Raw genomic sequence first — 19992 nt, 5'->3', positions numbered from 1 at the left:
TTCCCCAGAACATTGTAAAACTTTATTATCGAAATTTTAATTTTGCATATAATACAAAATTGGACATTACAACAAAAACTATATTTTCCCGAAGAATTTGATTTTTCGGACTCGGCCCATTCCAGAAAAGATAACTGGAAACTTTGCTCGAGCTGTGTGCATGGGGATGGATCTTAACCGTCCGTTCATGTGATGCGGATCAAAAGAACGACCATGATGAAGATGCACGTCATGAAGAAGATGGCGAGCCACGTCAGACATGAAGTTTTTGTGCTCTGCGAGTATATTGCCATGGCTCTTGTATTGGCTCGGCTCGTGCCGGCTAAGCTGTGCTCTACCGCCTTCTCAGTGGAGTCAAGAACCTGACATCAAGCCTCGGTCAGAGCTCTAAAACCCTCAACCCAAAACCCTAAATTTTGCAATATTCTTTCGTAGATTTTTTTTCCTCATTAACCCTCGGCATAACTCCGTGACACAATTCAGATTACCCGTACCCTAAGCCATTGCTCCAATGTTTAATATTTCCTAATTTCTAGTTTTTTTAGCAAGCACTAAAATTTACAATGTTTTTCGTGTGCTATATTGTTTTCGCAATCAAGTAAACCCCCCTTGCTACAATTTCATCATCCTGCATTGATTACCGTAAAACCCACAACCTTAAGCCCTAATCCAAGGATAATAACAGGGGCATGGAATGAAAAAAAGTAGTTAGAGAGTCCAGGAAAAATACCTTCTCAGTTTCGTGCAAAGATCGGTTCATGAGGAGACTGTTCTCCTTGAGTTGCTGGGCCAGAACGACCATTTCGTCCGTCAAATCCTCCTGAAGCTTCCTGGGAGTGAGGATATCGCAATAAATGTGTTAAGATTTTTTCAACTTAGACGATTATGTTATGATAGAGAGGGAGTAACGGAGGTCGAAGCCGACATAAAAGAAGCAACAGAAAGTAGATAAAGGGTCAAAAGAAGTATGTGTTGAATTGCATTATCACATGTTTACAGAGAGAAAGACTGTCAATACATGTTTAAGTCTCCATTCAAAGCATGTTGGTTTCATTCAGTAGGGGCCAACATGAATAAAGGCCAACAATGAGAGAATAAAGCCCCAGTCCTCTGAGGTTGAAATCTGTGGCAAGACAATTGAAAAGTCTCCTGGGCGATTAGGGTTCTGATTTGTTTAGGACAATGATGATGATGAGAAATTATCATTATCATAAACTTGAATGACGAAACTTGTGGATGATGATTTGGACCAAACTGTCACAAATGGGGATTGCTAATGAAACTCATCAGAATTTCCTCTGACGCACCAATTCAGTCTCCATCAGCTAAATCCAGAAGAATATGGGCTGGCGCTTAGGGTTTAGGACAATGGCGATGATAAATCATCATCATGGCCAAATCATCTGATGTTGAAGTTCATCATCACCTCATCACCATCATGACATTTCTCCCTAATGAAAAATGGACGATAACATGAAACTCAATCGGCGATTTGTATCAAAGAGTCATAAACGGGGTTACCCATCAAACTTTCATTAGAATTTCCATTTGACATGCTAGTTCAGGGCATTGGCTAAATCCAGAAAAAATCAAAATATCTATAATGATCTAAACTGCCATCATCATTGTACTGTCAGGAAATAAAGAATTATGATGACAGATAAAGGAATAATACCTATGTTTCTCAATGTGTGCATGAGATGTGTCATCCAGCCTCACTGGTGCCGCTCTCTTCCCTCCTGCAGTCTCATCTGCCTTCTCAAAAGCACCGTCTTCTGCAGGATGCCTGGAATATTCCATTTTATCAGTCCAACGAAATTAAATTGATTATTATTTATTGATATTTATAAATTCAGTGGACCAACATCACTCTTCGTCTCAGTCCAGAGTGGGTTATTCTTGCAGAGTCGCATGGAGGCTCTTCTTTTTCTGCTTCCATAGGCTCAAGATCATGAGGCTGTGTAATTAAGTTATTACAAAAACTGAGCTCAATGAATAAAGATTATCAATTAAAGGAAGACTGACACGTATACCAGAGGTGCAGAAAGCTCAGAGGCAATAACTTCAATCTTCTCTGAATATTCACTCAACTTGGCTTTTGAGACTCTGTAAACGGCAAAATTAACACTTTACTGGATTGAAGAAAAATTGAGAAAAAAAAACGCAAAAGAAAGCTTCCTTGGAAAAAAAATTAGACAGTAAAATAGTGCATGTCAATGAGCTTCTTCTAAGGAAAAAAGATTTAACGAATAGACCTCGCCAGCCCTTCGGGAGAAGTCTCCGCACCTAACGCTTCTAGAAGCTCCCGCATCGTCGCAACATACTGCACAATCCAGAGGAAACCCACCTCAGGTGAAGGTAAAACAATACGACTCTTTCAAACTAGGGAATCAGAAGAGAATAATCCAGTGTTTAGATACTCAACTGTTGTCAAGGGTATTTTAGTCATTTGATTTTTACATTAGGTTTCCCCTTAAGTACACGTGCTCCTCCTAAAGGGCACAGGCAACAACTTCTGGTTTGTTTTCATTGCTTACTATTTCATATTTTTTATCAAATAGCAATTCATATTTATCTGAAAAAAAAATTCTGGCTCTGCCCGCACAGCATATCTAGAAAAAGAGGGAGCAGGGAGGATGCCATTTGACTTTGGCACACGAGTGGTGGGTTTGCCTAGGTAACATAATGAAAATGTATGGGACTGCAAATCCCGTAATGACGGTTCAGCCCCATCCTTGGTCTCGGGGAGTGGTGAGCAGCACTCCACTTTCCTCTTTTAAAGAAATAAAAAGTCTTTGAAGGAGCTGAAAAACTAACCTATCTCTGAGATAGCGTAGTTTACTTGTGACCCAGCACCTGGTTGTTGATACTAGTCTGGAACAACAAACTATGTTAAATGGAGTTCTTGAAGAACATTCCTCTGATGGCCCTTAAACAGAGAGGTTCGAGCTTACCCATTACTTTGGGTCAGCCCTTCCACCTCTATGGCCTCAAAATCCATCTTTTTAGTTTTCTCCTGATCTATGATTTTGAAAAGAAGCTTTTATTTTTAAAAAAAATTAGAACAGATCCGTCAAGACCTGAAAATAATTCATGATGTAGACTAAATTGTTAACCCAGCACAAGCAATCATAACAAAATCACGAAAATGTTGCCCCGCACATTAAATTTTCAATAAGAAAGGAAATTTGGTTTGATTCAACACAGATCAGTTCCACTTCCACTTGGAACGCGGTAAAAAATATAGATTAAAATGAAATCAAAGAGATGAAACAAGAAAGCTCAGTTGAGACAGTTTTTTGCACTCACATGCATCAATTTCGCCTGGTTCTTCTGCCGCGGTGCCGCAATTAGCAGCCTCCGCAAGTTCACCTCGGTCTTACTAATACCCATCACTCGAGCCCTAAACAAGATAAATGTCAAGTCATCGAAAAAATCAAAGTGCCCACATCATGAATCATCCTCTGTTTCCACCGAAACTTCACGAAATCACGCGATCGAAATAAAATCAACGATTACTCATCCCCTCCGCAAAATTTAAAAACTATGATATGTCAATGTATATCGAGGAATCTGAATTGAGACATTTGGAACGGTGGAAAGCCAGTAAATCATATCATTTCCGGCAGTTGTTGTATGTTGACATCTATTCTAATGTATCCAAGTGGAAAAAAGAGCGGAAATACTCAAGAACTAGTACCTTCTCGCTTCGATCGTTGGGCTTTCCCGCCGTTCGTTCTCGCTCTAGAGAAACAGATCTCACAAATGATAATTTATAAGGAACTGATATATATATATATATATAATAAGGATCATATCATGAAACTACTGTTGTGACATTTAAGCCCAATTTCACTTTTCCCCATAAATACCCAAAATACCCACAACAATACTTATACATAGGGAATGGCACGTCCGGGACATGACGCCCTGGACATGACGGGACGGAGGACGATCCGTGATGGACGGTGACGTGACGAAAGTTTCGTCACTTCACCGTCCCGTCACACGTCCGAGGATTTTGAAAAAATCCATCACGTTTGCGTCACCGTCATCGTTTGCAGCGTCCCAGTCACGTCCCCGTCACCGAACAGCGTCATCATCACGTGTGACAGGAAAAACAACCATGCAGAGGAGAGAGAATTGGAGGGGCATATCTCCAACTATCTTTCGGTGGCATCCTTTTGCACGTGCAAATTAATGCAGGGATTTTTCTGCAAAATGCCAAGAAATCGAGTTAGCGACACCACGAGGCAAAATCTCAGCCATCAAAAAGCTTAAATCTAATGATGTTTAAGCTTCTTTGGTCATTTTTAAAAATCTGTCACGGCCGTCATCCGTGATGACTGTCGCGTCATCTCACTAGTCCAAGGCCCTCCGTTACCATCACACCGAGTTCATCATCCGTCATGTGACGTGTGACGTGACAGATGACGGCTGCCGTTTCGTACTTATACATCTTATGGAACTAAAATCAATGAAGAAACCAATAAAATATTGCAATATTAGGTGATAACAGTCAAAATTCAATCACTTAAAAATTTTTAACGAGTATCAATCTATTTCAGCTATGTTCCAACAGGCAGAAAATTATTTTTCATCAAGTCCTTCCATAATGAAGTTTCAATCAATGGGATAATGTTTAAAGGGAGTATTAGCTATGTGGATTGTTGAGCATCTTGGTTGGGATATTTAGGGTTAACTTGATAAGACCATTTCTCTTGATCATATTAACCCAAGTTAGTTGGTCACAATCAAACATATGTCTATGGGGAAGAAAAAGAGTACTATGTGTTGAAGAAGAAGAGAGTCCACAAAATTAGTATTTTAATTTTACCCTACTGTAATCCGTATTTATTAACCACAATTGGTATTTCCTTGATACACATATTATGCCCATCTCCTACTTTATTTCCCTTCTCATATTCTCATGATACTTGAATATTGTCAAGTATCTTATCTCTCTTGCAACTATCTGTCTCAATAGTGATTCCCTTCTTCATGATCTATATTTCGGCTACTACTTCTTGCCCAAATTTTTTTGAATAAAGTCACTTTTTATCCCACGCCTACACGGATGGATATAGGTTTATCCCAATACAACATTAAAGGAAACTGATTTATACAACAATATGCTTATGGCTCGAATTAGTCCAACAATATTTATAAAACTTTCCTTTGAAAAAATAAGAGTCAAATCCATAGAGATCAGGGAAAGAGAGATTATATTTTTTTATAATATATTTTAGAAAATATTTAGAGTTTTATTTGTATTTTTGGGATTTTTAACAATTTTATAGCAAGCAGATTCATTGAAACAAAAAAACTAGTTAAAATTATAATACATAAATGAAAAGGTATGATTTATTTTATTTTAATACAGTTTATTATTTACATGATTTTTAGGATTTTTGGGGATTCTCAAGAGCACAAAATAAGTGTAAATTAGTTGAGAAATCCTTTTTTGGTGCTCTAGAAGTGTAATTAGCATACAGTTGTGCTAGTTGGGACAGAATTTGCTGGTAGCTATGCATTGGCTGGCGGTTGTGGCGTTATTTGGGGCACTAGTGTGTTCTAATAAAAAATATTGCAACTTTTCTTCATGAAATTTTTTTGAGGTCAGTTTAATGCATTGAAAATGTTTTCTTCTAGACTATCCACTAGATTTTTCACCAATCAACATGCACGAAAATTCAAATAAAAAATATCATAGATCACGTCAACCTTATTTTCACTTTTTCTCCTAATTTTTAAGGAAATTTAAATTATCTCCACCATACTCCTGTACAAAAAGTAATGAATCAAAGAATTCTAGTGCAGTTGGCTACCAACAACAAGCTGGGTGTGGAAATCCATGATGGGATATAAAGAGAAAACAAGAGTTTAAAAATACTTATTAACTTTCCCAGCCATCATATTTAATTTCAGGGATTGGGAGGGCCAGGATTACTTTATTTCTAGCCCTGATCCACATTCCTTCCTTCCTATAATTGAAAGTATCACTTAAAAATTCAAATTATGTGATTTGGGATATGTCTTTGATTTAAGAACGATCTCCACGGGAGCAACTTGATCTTGTGGATACTTCTAGAAGCTGGACACGTGATTTGAGGAAAAACAATAGCCATGTGAGCAAGTTAAGGGTGGAACGAGTTCCCCACAAGGTACATGTGATGTATGATCTTTTAGACAATAATTTATAATCGATCACAGCTTACATTGCATGGAAAAGAGTTTTATACACTTAAATCAAGTCAGCAAAACCTAACAAGTGGGAGAGTCATGGAATTATATGTGTCCTACAAGCCACTTACACATTTCAAACCTCGTTCAGAATTTTTTGATGGAAAATATATCTATTATTATGCACATCTCCTGCTTATATTGAAGTCTAAAGATGTGCACAAAAGTAATTGGATTACCTTGATGTATATCTTGAGCATTCATATTTTTTGAACAAATCAAAATATCCAAAAATATAGCACCAACTACACATGCACATTTGTGAGGACACACTAATGAATGTGCGATCTTTAGGGGAAATTTCATCGAATGGTTTTATACCCAGGTCATAATATACTAGGGTGCTTCATGTGATGTTTGTGTAAGAGGCCCTTAGACCTGATAAACTAATGCCATCTTATGGATGGACTATTTTAATTTTTCGGACCTTTGAGTGCCTAATAAAAAATTCAAATAACGCTTAGCTAGGATGTAGAAACAACTCCAGAAGGGTCATTCAGATTGGATTCTCCACCCTTGGTATAAAGGAAACAACTGAAGGAAGATGACCAGATCACATCTTTTGACATGGAAATAAAATGTAAAAAGGTGTTCTTCTAATGATTTTCCAAAAAATTATTTGTACTTACCAGGGGTACCAATCACACTTTGAAATTTAACCATACCTTATGTAATTCTAAATGAGTCCTGTATATGAGTGATTATATGTACATGGTGATAAGTCCAAATTTCGGGGTTTTATGTTGTTGTTTTGATTTAGACTTAACCAAAAATATTTATGAAAATTTCCACTTAAATACTCTATAATTAATATAGGTCAAGTAAGGGGTCGATTGTTAGAGAGGCAGAAATTTAATTTCGGTATTTTCTCTCAAGCTTGGGATGAAGAAAATGATTTTAGAAGTGAAGAATACAATTTATGGTATTTTTTCTGGATTTTGAGGTATTTTATATAATTTCCTATGATTTAAATTGAAGCAGAAATGTAAAGAAGAAACACGAAAAATATTTTACACTAATTTTCCTATTTTTAAAAAATCAAATCAAAAATAAAATTAGAATCTTTTGGAATTTAATTTACACCAAAAAACACTAGAAATATTAAAAACGTGAGTTAGAGATTTTTTTAGAATATTTTTAGATGTTAAAATAACTGTAAAACTGATTATATGAATTTATGGATTTTTCATAATTTTTTTGGAGTTTTTCAATTCATAAAATAATTTTTTTCTATTTTTTTTATTTTTACTATTTTAAAATAATTTTTTAATCTAAAAATAGAGAATTTAGCAACTCCGGCGTTCACCGGTGGTGGTGGTGGCAGTGGTGGTGGCGGAGTGGCGACAGCAGTGGTGGCAGAACAAATGGGTTGGTAGGCCTGGTGTGGCTTGTAGAGGGCTGGCCTTAGAGGGTTAGCCCACTACAGTTCAGCACAAATTTGGCTAAGTCAAGAGTTAGCCAAATGGGCTAAGCTCTACTAGGTTTGACCCAATATGGTCAGGACTTGGCCGATTTGGCTAAGTCCTGCCTTGAGGTCGTGTGCACTGCCCGCACATGGACCGGTGGGTAGAGGGCTGTCCCTGCCCCACAAGAGCTGCACTGCAGCGTATGTCAGCACACGATGGAGGCTGCGAGACAGAAAATATGAGTTTTGAAAGGATAAAAAGGGATATTTAAATGCATTTTTTTGGGATTCAAATTGGGGAATTCTTGTGGATCAAAAGGGAGATAGGGAGAGATTTTAAAGAGAGAAATAAATGTGTTTAGAGAGAGAAAAGGTCGAAATGAGAGGATAGAGAGAGAAAATGAAGAAATGGTGTAGAGTGAGTTTCAGAGGGAATTTGAAGGTGTAAATGAAGAAGATTTGTTTTGAAATTTTGAGGGGATTAACGAGGGATATAGAAAAAGGTCTATAGACATAAAGAACCAATCATAAAGAGAAAAGGCCGAAATGAGGAGATGGAGAGAGAAAATGAAGAGAGAGTGTAGAAGGATTTTGAGATAAATTTTGAAAAAGCAAAGCAAGAAGATTTTTTATGAAATTTTTAGGGGACTAACTAGGGATGTGTACGAACATCTAGAGAGATAAATAACTGATTATAGAGAAATAAATTAGAGAAAATGAGTGTTTAGAGTGAGAAAATGATGGAATTTAAGGATAAATGGATGGATATGGATGGGGAAAATAGAAATCTAAGTTCTTAAAATATCAGTGCAAGTTTAGTGAGACCTCAATGCTTCCTATCAAGTATGGATCCTTGCATTTTTCCAGGATCAGACATTTTTCAATGCAACCAAGAGATGGGATTAAGAGAAAACTTCAATAAACTTACATTAAGCAGGTTGAACAACCTAGATTCTAAAACATGCCTTGTCCTGCTGGCCAGCCACTTGATATATAACATCCAGAATAAGGGAGAAAAAGTCTATTTATACATTAGGAGAATTACTAAATACCCTTTTGGGCATTTTCTATTCTCTTTTCTTGCCATTTTGCCTCTTTCTCTCCATTGGTTTAGAGTTTCCCCTTGTAATATTTAGCTTCTTTCATTCTAAGGCTTTCGAGAGCCCAATGGGCAGTTCAGGTAGTTGCCCATCTTCCTCAGATTTCTCTTTTGAAGGTCCACAACTCCACTTGATCCTTTCAAGCCCCTTTGTAGAATCACTAAGCTCACAACAATTTTCCAATTCTTTAAGAGTTACCATCTTCTCATTCATGTAAATTTTTTGCACATGTGAAAATATAGAATACTCATCAGTACTACAATTGCTTGACTTCAAAAAAGCCAAGGAGTTAAGTCAAAAAACCCATAATGTGCAAAAATTAGAACTTATAACTAGTGCATAAATATTTAGTTAATTCGAGTGATAACATTATAAATTCTAAATTAATAATACCAAAACATCTAAAGTGTATGAAAATATACATGCATTTATCATGTTATCATAGGGTAAATGATAAAATGATTCTATGAAAGGGTTGATGAACTCACTACACCTCCTTGATTACGTGGTGTAGCTTGGCACCTCACGTATGATGGAAATATACGTGGCCGCCAAGCCAATCACACATTCGACATCTCATTCCATGTTCATTAATAGAACATATTCATTATAGTGCATGTGTGATGCTTATAATGAACTCCATGAATGCATGATCGGAATTAGAGAATTATGATGAGATCGTAATACGGAGATCACTAGTCTCTAAGCATGTGTTCTAAATATTCCTATTTGAAGGATACGCGAGAAGGACATCGAAGGATCAAGATAGAATAGCACTATCTAGCCTCAGTCATATGCTGAGTATGGCCGGTCCCGTAGCCATTAGTGTGGAGACACCAAGTATAGATAGTGGGTGCTCTTTAGTGTAAAGAGTTCACTGAATAGATCCGTATGAATCCATGAATGGTATTTTACGAAACTATCAACCAGGTCGATTCGCGTTATGGTTGTGTAAGTGGTCCTTAGACCTGGGACACCAAAGACGTCTTGTGGACGTACAGTTGTACTTTGACTATGACCAATGAGTCTCTAATCATGGGATTCTAAACAATTGAGTGGTCAAGATGGAATCATCTTAGTTCGGTTACATCAAGAAGTTCGCCAAGACAATTGAGTGGTCAAGATGGAATCATCCACCCTCGGTATAAGAGGTGACAGCTCAAGTAAGACGACGCGATTAAGTCCTTGGCCAAAGCAGTGAAATATTGGAGAAGAGTTCTCCGATGATTTCTAAATTCATCAGTACTAACTCAGATGACCGATTAGGATTTGACAGTTGACCATACCATAAGTCATCCAAGGAGCGTAAAGTGGATGATGTATTATACATACACGATATCTGATGACAAACAGGTTCCATGAGTGAGTCGATACACACTCCTTTGTATCTTCTAGAGCACGAGGTGTAGCTTGGCATCCCACGTGTTGGGGACTAAACCTATCGATTAGGTTAAATTGATCCGACATTAATTGATATATATAATGATATAGTTATTTAATTTGGAAGGTCAATAAAGGTTATTGGGCCACTAGAGTTGCTAACTAGACTGATACATGGGCTTAGAGGGTCACACGCAAATTGTCTTTTGAATGTCAGAAGATATACTTAAGTTTTGGGGGTTCTTATGAAAAATACCCACTTAGTATAAATAGGGGAAGGCTCTGAACTAAATTCACCCAGGACAAAATTGCTCAGGGGCCTTTACCTTCTTCACCCTTCTCCCCACACCCCTTCTCCATCCCCGATGGGATTGGGACGATGTAACGACGATGACGGAGATTGAACAGGGCTTGTCAATGAGGAGGAAATTCGACGTGCCAAGGATCTCATGGATACGTCTAGAGGCTGCACACTTGAGCAGCTCGACTCGTCTTGCTCCGAGAGCCGAGAAATAACGGATGCAATCTGTGCAAAGGTACTTTGTTTCATGGTTTTATTGATGCCATTGTGATTCTGTTACGTATCTTTCGCTGCGTGGAATCTTCGTCTTCATTCAGATTTAGGCCTCTAGAACCCAACAAATTTTTCATGGCCTAATCATTCTTCTTCATTATCCCCAAAGCTCCTCTCCATTCCCAGCGCGATCAGGATGGCAGAACGACAATGATGAAGATTAAAAAAAGCTCATGAAGTCAATGGAGGATATTCAACATGCTGAGGATCCAGTGGATATTTATATAGGATACACACACACGAGCAGTTTCACATGACTCATTTGAGGTTCAAAGGAATCATGTATGCAATCTGTGTTGAGGTAATTTTTTTCTTATTTTGTTGATGCCATTATGATTTTATTAAAGTCTTCCACCGTCGTTCAATGCTCTTCATCTATATCAAGGCCCTTAAGTTCAATAATAGATATGGATAGGTATATGTATACAAATGGATACAAAATATATGTATACTTGGGAACATTGGCAAAATAAAAAATGCTTATATGAACGAGTTTACGGAGGGAACTGATAACGTGCATTTTTAGTGCGTTAATATGACCATATTTACATGATATTTGCATTAATTCAACTATAAATGCATGTCAGAATGCCAATCTGACTTTTTGGCATTTGTATGTATTTTTTGTGAATTTTATGAAAATAGATTCTGAAATAATATAATTTTCTGAATTTTTTTTACATAAAATTTGGAAAGATATTATTTTTATAAGTCAAAATATATATATATGTATTTTTTGGACTTTTATCTTATTAAATATGAGTTCTTGAATTTATTTTGAACCTTTTTACTTCTCCCGCCACTTGTCATCGTTCAATTCATCAAATGGCCATGAATCATAGCTAGCGGTGACAAATCAGCCAATAAATTAGCTAATCAATCATGGCATCGCAATTAGAGAAGTTATGATTGCATTTAATGATTAACACTTGATTTTTTTAATTTTTCTAGTGCAGGGCAGACGTGGACCAATCAGAAAAATCCTTGCCTTTTTGTCAAATAAATGTTGTGTGGATTGAGGTGCAAAAGACAATATACTATTTGTCTCCTCTCTCTATCTCTATCTCTCTCTCTCTCTCTCTCTCTCTCTCTCTCTCTCTCTCTCTCTCTCTCTCTCTCTCTCTCTCTCTCTCTCTCTCTCTCTCTCTATCTATCTATCTCTACCTCCCCGTGATGTTTCACGCGACAGATGGCGGCACAAGTATACGTGGGGCACACGTGTACACTAGGTGCTCAGTTGTCACTCTTCTATTTGCTAAAAAGGGGGACCATGTTGATGTGGCGCGTAATGATGTACCCCCACATCGGCTGCAAGAATGAATATGTAAAACTATATAAATAATATAAATATGTTATGATTCTCTTTTGTCTTTTCTCCCCTATGATAACTTCCAAATTAACATGATTAATGATGAATTTTACATTGTATTTATGTGTTTTAATGACCATATTTGCATGTTATCATATAAAAATGAAGATAAATGACTTACACTTTGATTTTATAATTATTTCTAATTTTTATCATTTTTTACATGGTATTTAACCTAATTTCATTGAAGAAATATTTTTTACAGGGCCTCAAATACTTGGCTAAAGGTTGGTAAGGGCTTTCCTAATTTTTTCTAGAATTTTTCCAAATTTTTATTTAATTTTCTGACCAATATTTAGTTAAGAAATGATTTTTTCATATTTAAATAATACATATTCTATTTATTTGGAATTTTATAATATATTTATATATATATATCAAGGGGCATCCACGTCATTCGCCTGAAATTCGGGCGAATAAGTGGATGAATATTATTAAAATAATATTAAGAGAAAGAGAAAGAGCATTATTGACTTATTATGGCATCGCAAATTGCGATGCCATAATGAGCAAATCATGAGCTCCAAAGCAATTATTTTTTTTACTTTTACTTTCCGTGCAATAAATGCACGCAGAGAATTGATCTCCGTGTGCATTTATTAAACAAGAATATTCCGTCGGTTAATGCATGCGGCAACCGACACACGTGTTTATAGAATCCATGTTCTTTATTTATTATTTACGGCATCGATTCACCGCATGCATTAAATGCACGTGGAAGTCGACAACGCAGCATTAAGAAAACATGGTAATTTTAAAGGGGGTTGACGAGGGCGACGTGGAATTTTGTGAACCGTTTAAGTGCAGGAATCATTCTCCAATGATTGCGCACTGCAGACGCGCACAACGACGTGTCAGAACGTCATCCGAGAAGGCAAAAAATGAGAAAACAATGCCAACGCCAACGGCTAGGATTAATCCTCAGTAAAACGACGATATCTTGAGTTCTAGCCGTCCGATTGGGTTGAAATTTGAGGGCATGTTTGTCTTTTCCCCCTCTACAATCCTTACGGTTGGATCTTTAAATAGAGGTCTGGAAAAAGGAGAAATTCACTTTTGGAAGCTCTCCCCAAGGATTTGGCCAGGAAGGACATAGGAGTTGCTTTGGAAGTCGATAGTTCTTGATTCTGCATTCAAATTTGTAAGTTTCTGATTTGTATTTTGAACTTCTTCTTGAGAGATTCTAAAACGCCTTGGCATGGGCGAAATGTACATGCCCTAGAAGTTTTTTTGATTGAAATTAGCATTGCATGTTGAGTCTGATTCAAGATCTGATTTTAATCTTTAGTTTTAATCTTTAGTCTTCTTATATTGGATCCGACTCATCCAGCAGAGCGAAGCAGCGTTCCATTCTTTTTGGAACAATTCTGCATTTTTAGATTTATAATTTAGGGTCGGATTTTACCTTTTCCTCAAAATTTTCACTTTCTCTCTCTAGGTTAATTCGTCTAGTTATCTCTTTAGATTTCAAAATTGATTGTTTGGAAATTTAATTCAATATATAAAAACCCTAAATATAAAATTTTGTCCAAAAATTCGTCCATCTTGAACACCAATTTCAAAATCCCTTTCTTGATTATTAAATTCCCAATTTTAATTCATAAAAATTGTCTTAAATTTTTATTATAAGTGGGAAATTAATAATCTGAATCAATCTGGTCTTATAATTAAAATTATCCTAACTTGAGCTTTTTGTCCGAAAATATTTAAAATCAAAATTAAGTTTTTAATTAATTTTAATTAATTAAAAATATCATAAAGTATAATTAAGGTTTCTTAATTGAAAAATTTATTCATCCTTGAATTAATTCATTAAAAGTTGGATAAAAACTCTTGCTTGCTGCCTCCCTGTGGTTCGACCCCTTGCTTGCTCTATACTCTGTATTTAGTGATTAAGGGTATTTATAAATTTTATTGTATAGGTCTAAACGCTCAATCAACGACGTATTTACTCACTATTATTAGTCTTATCACCCTACAGGTACACGTGGGTGATAAGACTAATAGATTTGACAGTTCAACCAAAAATGAAAAAAGAGGAAGCGTTAGAGACGATGATGAGGAGAGAGAAAAAAATCAAATGGCGATATCTGATTATCTACAGCTCTGATTGAGCTGAAATTTTCAACATTGCTTCATCTTCCCCTCCTATTTCCATTCAGATTATCTGATCTATAAATAAAGGCATGGATAATTGTGAAATTCATCTTGAACTTAATTCCTACTTGTATGGGCTGATTGAAAGATAGTGAGTTTTGAGATCCGTCAAGTGTGTTCTTGGTGTCTTGGGTCTTTGAGAAGAAGAATTAGAGGAGAATGGGAGCTTACCGGCCCTCATAAATCACCGTGATCCTGGCGGAACATAAGGATCTAAGGTAAATGTCTTCGCCATACGTTGCTCTTTTGGCAACATCGTCGCTAGCTTAATTAGGGTTTATTATTATCTTTTCACCATCGTTTCACTCCCTTACGTACCCGTTATCTCATCTCTCACTCTACCATCATACTGCTCACGCATTTGGTCACTATTATATTTGTCACGTCCTCTACCTTATTCTCGCAGAACGTCTCGTAATTCTACTTTTACTTCCTCTTTTGTTTGCTAATTTTAAAAGTTTGCATTATAACTATCACAACCTTTTACTTGATTTCACTATCTTGCTTATTTTATTGTCGTCTTTATCTTTTCTTGTATCGTTAATCAAAAAAGTAATAGAATTAAATCCTTAATCATCATTCCCTATGGATACAATACATACTCATCATACTAGCTAAATATTCCTAAGTACGGTTAAATATATTTTTCATTGACAAATCTCAATTGCCGACGACGAATTAAAACCCTAAATTTGAGATTATCAAGAACAGTATTTTGAATATGATTTGGATTTATCAATGGATGCATCTAAGCTGCATAGCTTGTGCTCAAGAAGATAACACTATAAGGCAAGGAAACAAACCTAATGTCCTTAGGTCCTGCCTAGACCTTGGAAATCTTCATATACATGTGAGCTCCTCCTATTCTATGTTAAATCCCTTCAATCAACCTAGACTCAAGGAGCACCTCGATGGATCTTCCCATTTGTTCTCTTTTATAGAGCCTACAAGTGTATGAATAAATTTCAAATACATTTTCAAAGTTTTAGGCACCTTCCCTAGTAAATAAGAGAATACAGAGGCATGAAGGGAAAGTATCGAAGTTCATACAAAATTTTAGATCAGTCAACCTTGTGGATTTTCTTTATTTTCTCTCTCATCATAAACTCCAGATGTAAATGGGAGGAAAAAAGAAGCCCATGCTAAATTTTACACCAGAATAGGAAACCCAAGCCATGCCTCAGACAATTAAAAGAGCTCTATTACATCAGAAGTCTATTTTGTTAGTCCATTTGAAGCCTTTTAAAAGAAGGGTCAAATAAACGGTAGAATCATGGAACCCAAAATTCAAATTTTAAAGGTATGTTAAAAAAATCTAGGAAATAAGGGACATGGATACAGCTAATAATATAGCCCTCCAAACCCCTGGAATTAAATCCCAGGGCTAGGAGACATTAACCACTACAATTAAACCTCTTTGCTTCTCTCTTTGTATCTTATCTTGGATTTATGCTCTCAACTTGCTGTTGGTGGCCTAATGCATCAGATTTAATTGATTCATTCTTGTTATAAAAGAGTGAGGACAAATATTTTAATTTTGATAAACATCATTGTTCTCTTATCTTTTTCCATTACTTTTTTTTTACTCTATGGAAGCATTGTAGAGGGTAGACTATATGTTAAGATTTCCAATGCTGAAAACAATTGTTAAAAAATTTGATATGTAACTCAACTTATAGTAAATTTATAACAACACCTGTCCCCACCACTCACCCCACCTAATGTCATCAACCATTGGTCTGCTGGCCTTTAAGGCTCGCAACCAGCCATCCTAATCGCCAACTGAACCAGTTGATCATGATTGGCAGAACAGCCGATACAACCTGGATAACTTGGTTGACACCGAGTCAACTTAGTGAGCTGCAGCCCATGGATCACAGACCAAAGTGACATGAACCATGCCCAACCAAAAGTATTTGTATTTATTTCTTATTTTTTTCACTCAAAAAAATTTCTAAAAATTCCAAAAATCCTTAATAATCATACTAAATTATTAGATCCTAATAAAAATAAAATAACTAATTATTTTATTCTAAATAGATTTCAATATATTTTTCCATTTTCATGGAATTTGTAACCAAGATAATTATTTTTAAAAATAGAAATGCTTCTCAAAATCCTTATAAACATTTTGAATGCAAGTTTTAATTTTTCATTACCTGGTGCCCATGGACTGAGCCATTAGTTACCCGTACCGTGAGGACAATGTTATAAATAATGCAGTATAAATCAGAGCCCAAAAATGACACTTTTGGACCGAATGCTTTATCAAACCTGTCCATGTATAAAATAAAATAGTTCCACATCTTAGTATGGCCTTTTGTGTCTGCGACGGGGAAACAGATATTGGATATGCCTCATCAAAAAATTTTATTTTTTTAAGGGCATAAGTTCACACACACACATTTCAACGATTATGACCTCAAATTTATGATGGCCCTTTTTCCATTCATTAGGGGAATTAACCATTGGTGAAAATACACATTGGTTGATATATGATGAATCATAACAAACAGATGAAAAAATTCAGTTAAACCCTAGAATTCCTTTAAATAATGATAAATGCAACGCTTTATTTCCAAGAAATCCTAAAGAAATAGTTAGGCAAGTAATAAATGTATCTATGAATATAATGTCAAAGTTCTTAAAAGATATTTGAATTACAAATCCATTTACCTCACACATGATATAGATGTCATAATATTTAGATTCTTACGAATTTTTAAGCATTTGAATGAAATTTAATGACATCATAGTAAAAAAGAGAATAATTTAGTCAAATGTTTTAATGAAATTTCACTTCATTTTATAAGATGTAATGCAATTTAGTCTAATGTCAAAAGGAAAATAACATCATTGTGAAAGGTGTTGAATAATTCATGCACTAGAAGAGAAATAATACAATTCTAATGGCAATATAGGATTGAATGATCAAATCAACTTGGCGCAGACTGAATCAGTAATTCCCTGATTCTTCAAGTGAGGTATGTTGAGATGTTCATGTCTCTCGCCTTTTGATGTATCCACGTAACCCTGGCGCGTACAACTTCTTCCTTTGTATTGAAGATCCCTGTTGTCATTCCACCATTTTTAAAATTGCATTAGAATTTTATTAAATCTAATAAAATTAAGTGAAATTTCATTAAAACATTTGACTAAATTATTCTCTTTTTGACTATGACGACATTAAATTTCATTCAAATGCATAAAAATTCGTAAGATTCCTTTGATCATATTGAGAGTGGAATACGAAGGGCGGACACCAGAAAAATTCTTGTTTTGGTGAGTTTCTCAAATAACTAAACTGTATAAAAATACTTCTATAATTGTTTCATAAAAATATATAAATACTTATGTACATCTTCTGACATCCAAAAGATCTTTTGTGTGTGACCATCTGTGCCCATGTATGATTATTCTTAACAACTCAAATGGGTCAATAACCTTTATTGGCCCAAAATCTTCCCAAGAGAATTCAAAAATCCCGTTTTAAAGAGTGAAAATGTAAACAAAGTAAAGAATTTTCCCACTTTTAGTTGATCTTAATTGAACATCTGCAAGCGATTGATTGTAAGTATTTGAATTCATATTTATGAATTCTAACTGACCAAAACTAACACCAAGAAAATCAAATCGTATTATGATTGTTCATAGTTCCATGTCAATAAATAATATTTTTAAAATACATTTCATTGTTTTTGGACATAATAATTTAATACCTTGGAGTAAAAACCTTTTTATTGTAGGATTAAATATATAAGAGTTTCAAGTAAAAGTTGATTATTTGAATCATTCATTAACTGGCTAAAATTTTTTATACTTCAAAAAACTAAAATATTCTGGGTGGAGATTTATGAAATTATATATATCCTGCAATCCAATCGTAAATACTGTACCTCATTAAACATTAATTATTATGGATGTTAAAATACTGTACCTCATTCAAAGAAAATAATTCACTTCCTAGGAATTAGAGAAATTTCATCAGAAACATTCAAAGGAAAGTACTCTTCAGGAGCAAACCTATCTGTTCTAGGTTAATCAAGAAGGAAAGTCAGAGAACGCAACAACATGAACTCCAAAAAAAAATTTCCATCAGTTTTAGAAATTATTATTGCTGTACAAATAGGTTGGATTAATATGTGATTTTTCTAATCCCTGTACAAAATTCAGAAATTTTCAAACTTACCGCCGTCGGAAATTAATCCTTCTGCCTGCTTTTTCCGGTGGAAAAATCACAATAAGAACATCCAAACCGAGAAAGCCGCATGATCTGCCTCCTCCGCAAAGTCCTTGCTGAATCAAGATAGAGGATTGATAATCATGCACAAAGCTCGACCGATTCAAGATACGAAAATTTAAATATTATTCCTCAATTCATTTAATATTGTTTCGATCGATCAGTTAGAATCTCCGAAAACTACCACTCACGATTCAAAAGATTAAACAAATAGTCCTCGAAATCCACGCAAGTTGCCATTCGACATACAAAACCATCATCATCAAGATCCAAATCGCACATCACCGTTCGGAAAAAAAAAGAATTGTAATCGAACGGAGACAAGGCTGAGCAATATTCCTCGAGTAGATATAGATATATATATAGATACAGATATAAATACAGATAGAGATAGAGATAGTGATCGACACAGATTTCGAGATCGAGATCGAGATTAGGTGATAGGGATAAAGATAGAGATCGAGGTAGAAGTCGAGATCGAGATCGAGATTAGGTGATAGGGATAAAGATAGAGATCGAGGTAGAAGTCGAGATCGAGATCGAGATCGAGATCGAGATTAGGTGATAGGGATAAAGATAGAGATCGAGGTAGAAGTCGAGATCGAGATCGAGATCGAGATCGAGATTAGGTGATAGGGATAAAGATAGATATCGAGGTCGAGACCGAGATCAAAATGGAGAGGAATCGAAATCAGGCGATCGAGATAGAGATAGAGATTACGAGAGAGAGAGAGAGAGAAGATGATCACCTTTGAAACAAGGACCGCGTCTGCGCCATGAAATCACTGAACAATCCGAATCGCCTGTTATTGATCGTAACCGCACGAGAGAACGAGATCTGAGCCCGGTGAACCTCAAGAGACGTCTCTTCCTCTTCAGGAATGGTAGAGAGGCACCGCCGGAGAGGTTTTCTACGCCTTTGCCGCTGCCTTTCGCTCGCCGTCGCGTCTCTACTCCTTCGATTTCGACTCCTGGCCGCCTTCGTCGCCATTGCCGTGGAAGATCAAGCTTTCTCTCTCTAAATTCACTCTATCTCTCTCTAGCTTGCGCTTTCTATCGACGGTTGCAGGCGCTCGCTTCAATTTATAAAGGGCAGAGGGCTCGGTCAAGGCGGGAAATTATTTTTGAACCGTTCTGCCGAATTTGCCTTCACTCCCGAGGTTTATGGAAGGGTATTTTTGTAATTATTTATTTTAATATTCGATGTTTATAAATTCAGTGCTCTATTAGGTGGATATTTGGAATTTCAATTTTTGTGTAATATTTTGATTTGGTATAGAATTCGTGAAAATCTATTCAGTATCAAAAATAGGTTATTTTCTGGTGCAATTCAATTGAGCGAATGACTTTGAGAATGAAACCTCAGCTAGGTGGATATTTTAAAGCTGAATTTATTCAAAATTTTGATTGAAATTTGATATATAATCTGTGGACTTATTTTTTGATAAAAAATAGCTTGTTTTTTCTGGGAATTTGAATTAAATAAATGCTTTGAAAATGAACCTCGGCTAGTTTCAATTGCGA

At 35.8% G+C, this 19992-nt stretch overlaps 2 protein-coding genes across 3 annotated transcripts; both read right to left on the bottom strand.

The window, feature by feature from the left end:
* LOC144716473 (uncharacterized) lies at positions 1–3766 on the bottom strand. Of its 2 annotated transcripts, XM_078591584.1 has the most exons (9): positions 3310–3403; positions 2955–3021; positions 2818–2874; positions 2256–2323; positions 2034–2106; positions 1866–1957; positions 1676–1786; positions 731–830; positions 1–362 (listed from the first exon to the last, which is right to left on the bottom strand). In XM_078591584.1, the coding sequence occupies exons 4-9, from the start codon at positions 2309–2311 to the stop codon at positions 186–188; spliced, it is 609 nt and encodes a 202-aa protein (XP_078447710.1). In that variant the 5' UTR covers positions 2312–2323; positions 2818–2874; positions 2955–3021; positions 3310–3403; the 3' UTR covers positions 1–185. The 2 variants fall into 2 exon arrangements, with proteins under 2 accessions (XP_078447710.1, XP_078447709.1); XM_078591583.1 differs by lacking the exons at positions 2818–2874; positions 2955–3021 and adding an exon at positions 3701–3766.
* Positions 3767–17064: 13298 nt separating this feature from the next.
* LOC144714779 (uncharacterized) lies at positions 17065–19539 on the bottom strand. Its single transcript, XM_078589562.1, has 3 exons — positions 19218–19539; positions 18418–18524; positions 17065–17298 (listed from the first exon to the last, which is right to left on the bottom strand). Exons 1-2 carry the CDS (start codon positions 19457–19459, stop codon positions 18464–18466), a joined length of 303 nt encoding a protein of 100 aa, XP_078445688.1. The 5' UTR covers positions 19460–19539; the 3' UTR covers positions 17065–17298; positions 18418–18463.
* Positions 19540–19992: the final 453 nt, after the last annotated feature.

This window comes from Wolffia australiana, chromosome 2, assembly GCF_029677425.1.
Source record: "Wolffia australiana isolate 7733 chromosome 2, ASM2967742v1".
Lineage (NCBI taxonomy): Eukaryota > Viridiplantae > Streptophyta > Magnoliopsida > Alismatales > Araceae > Wolffia > Wolffia australiana.
The sequence above is the reverse complement of the archived record's forward strand: the minus strand, read 5'-3'. Positions and strand labels throughout refer to the sequence as shown.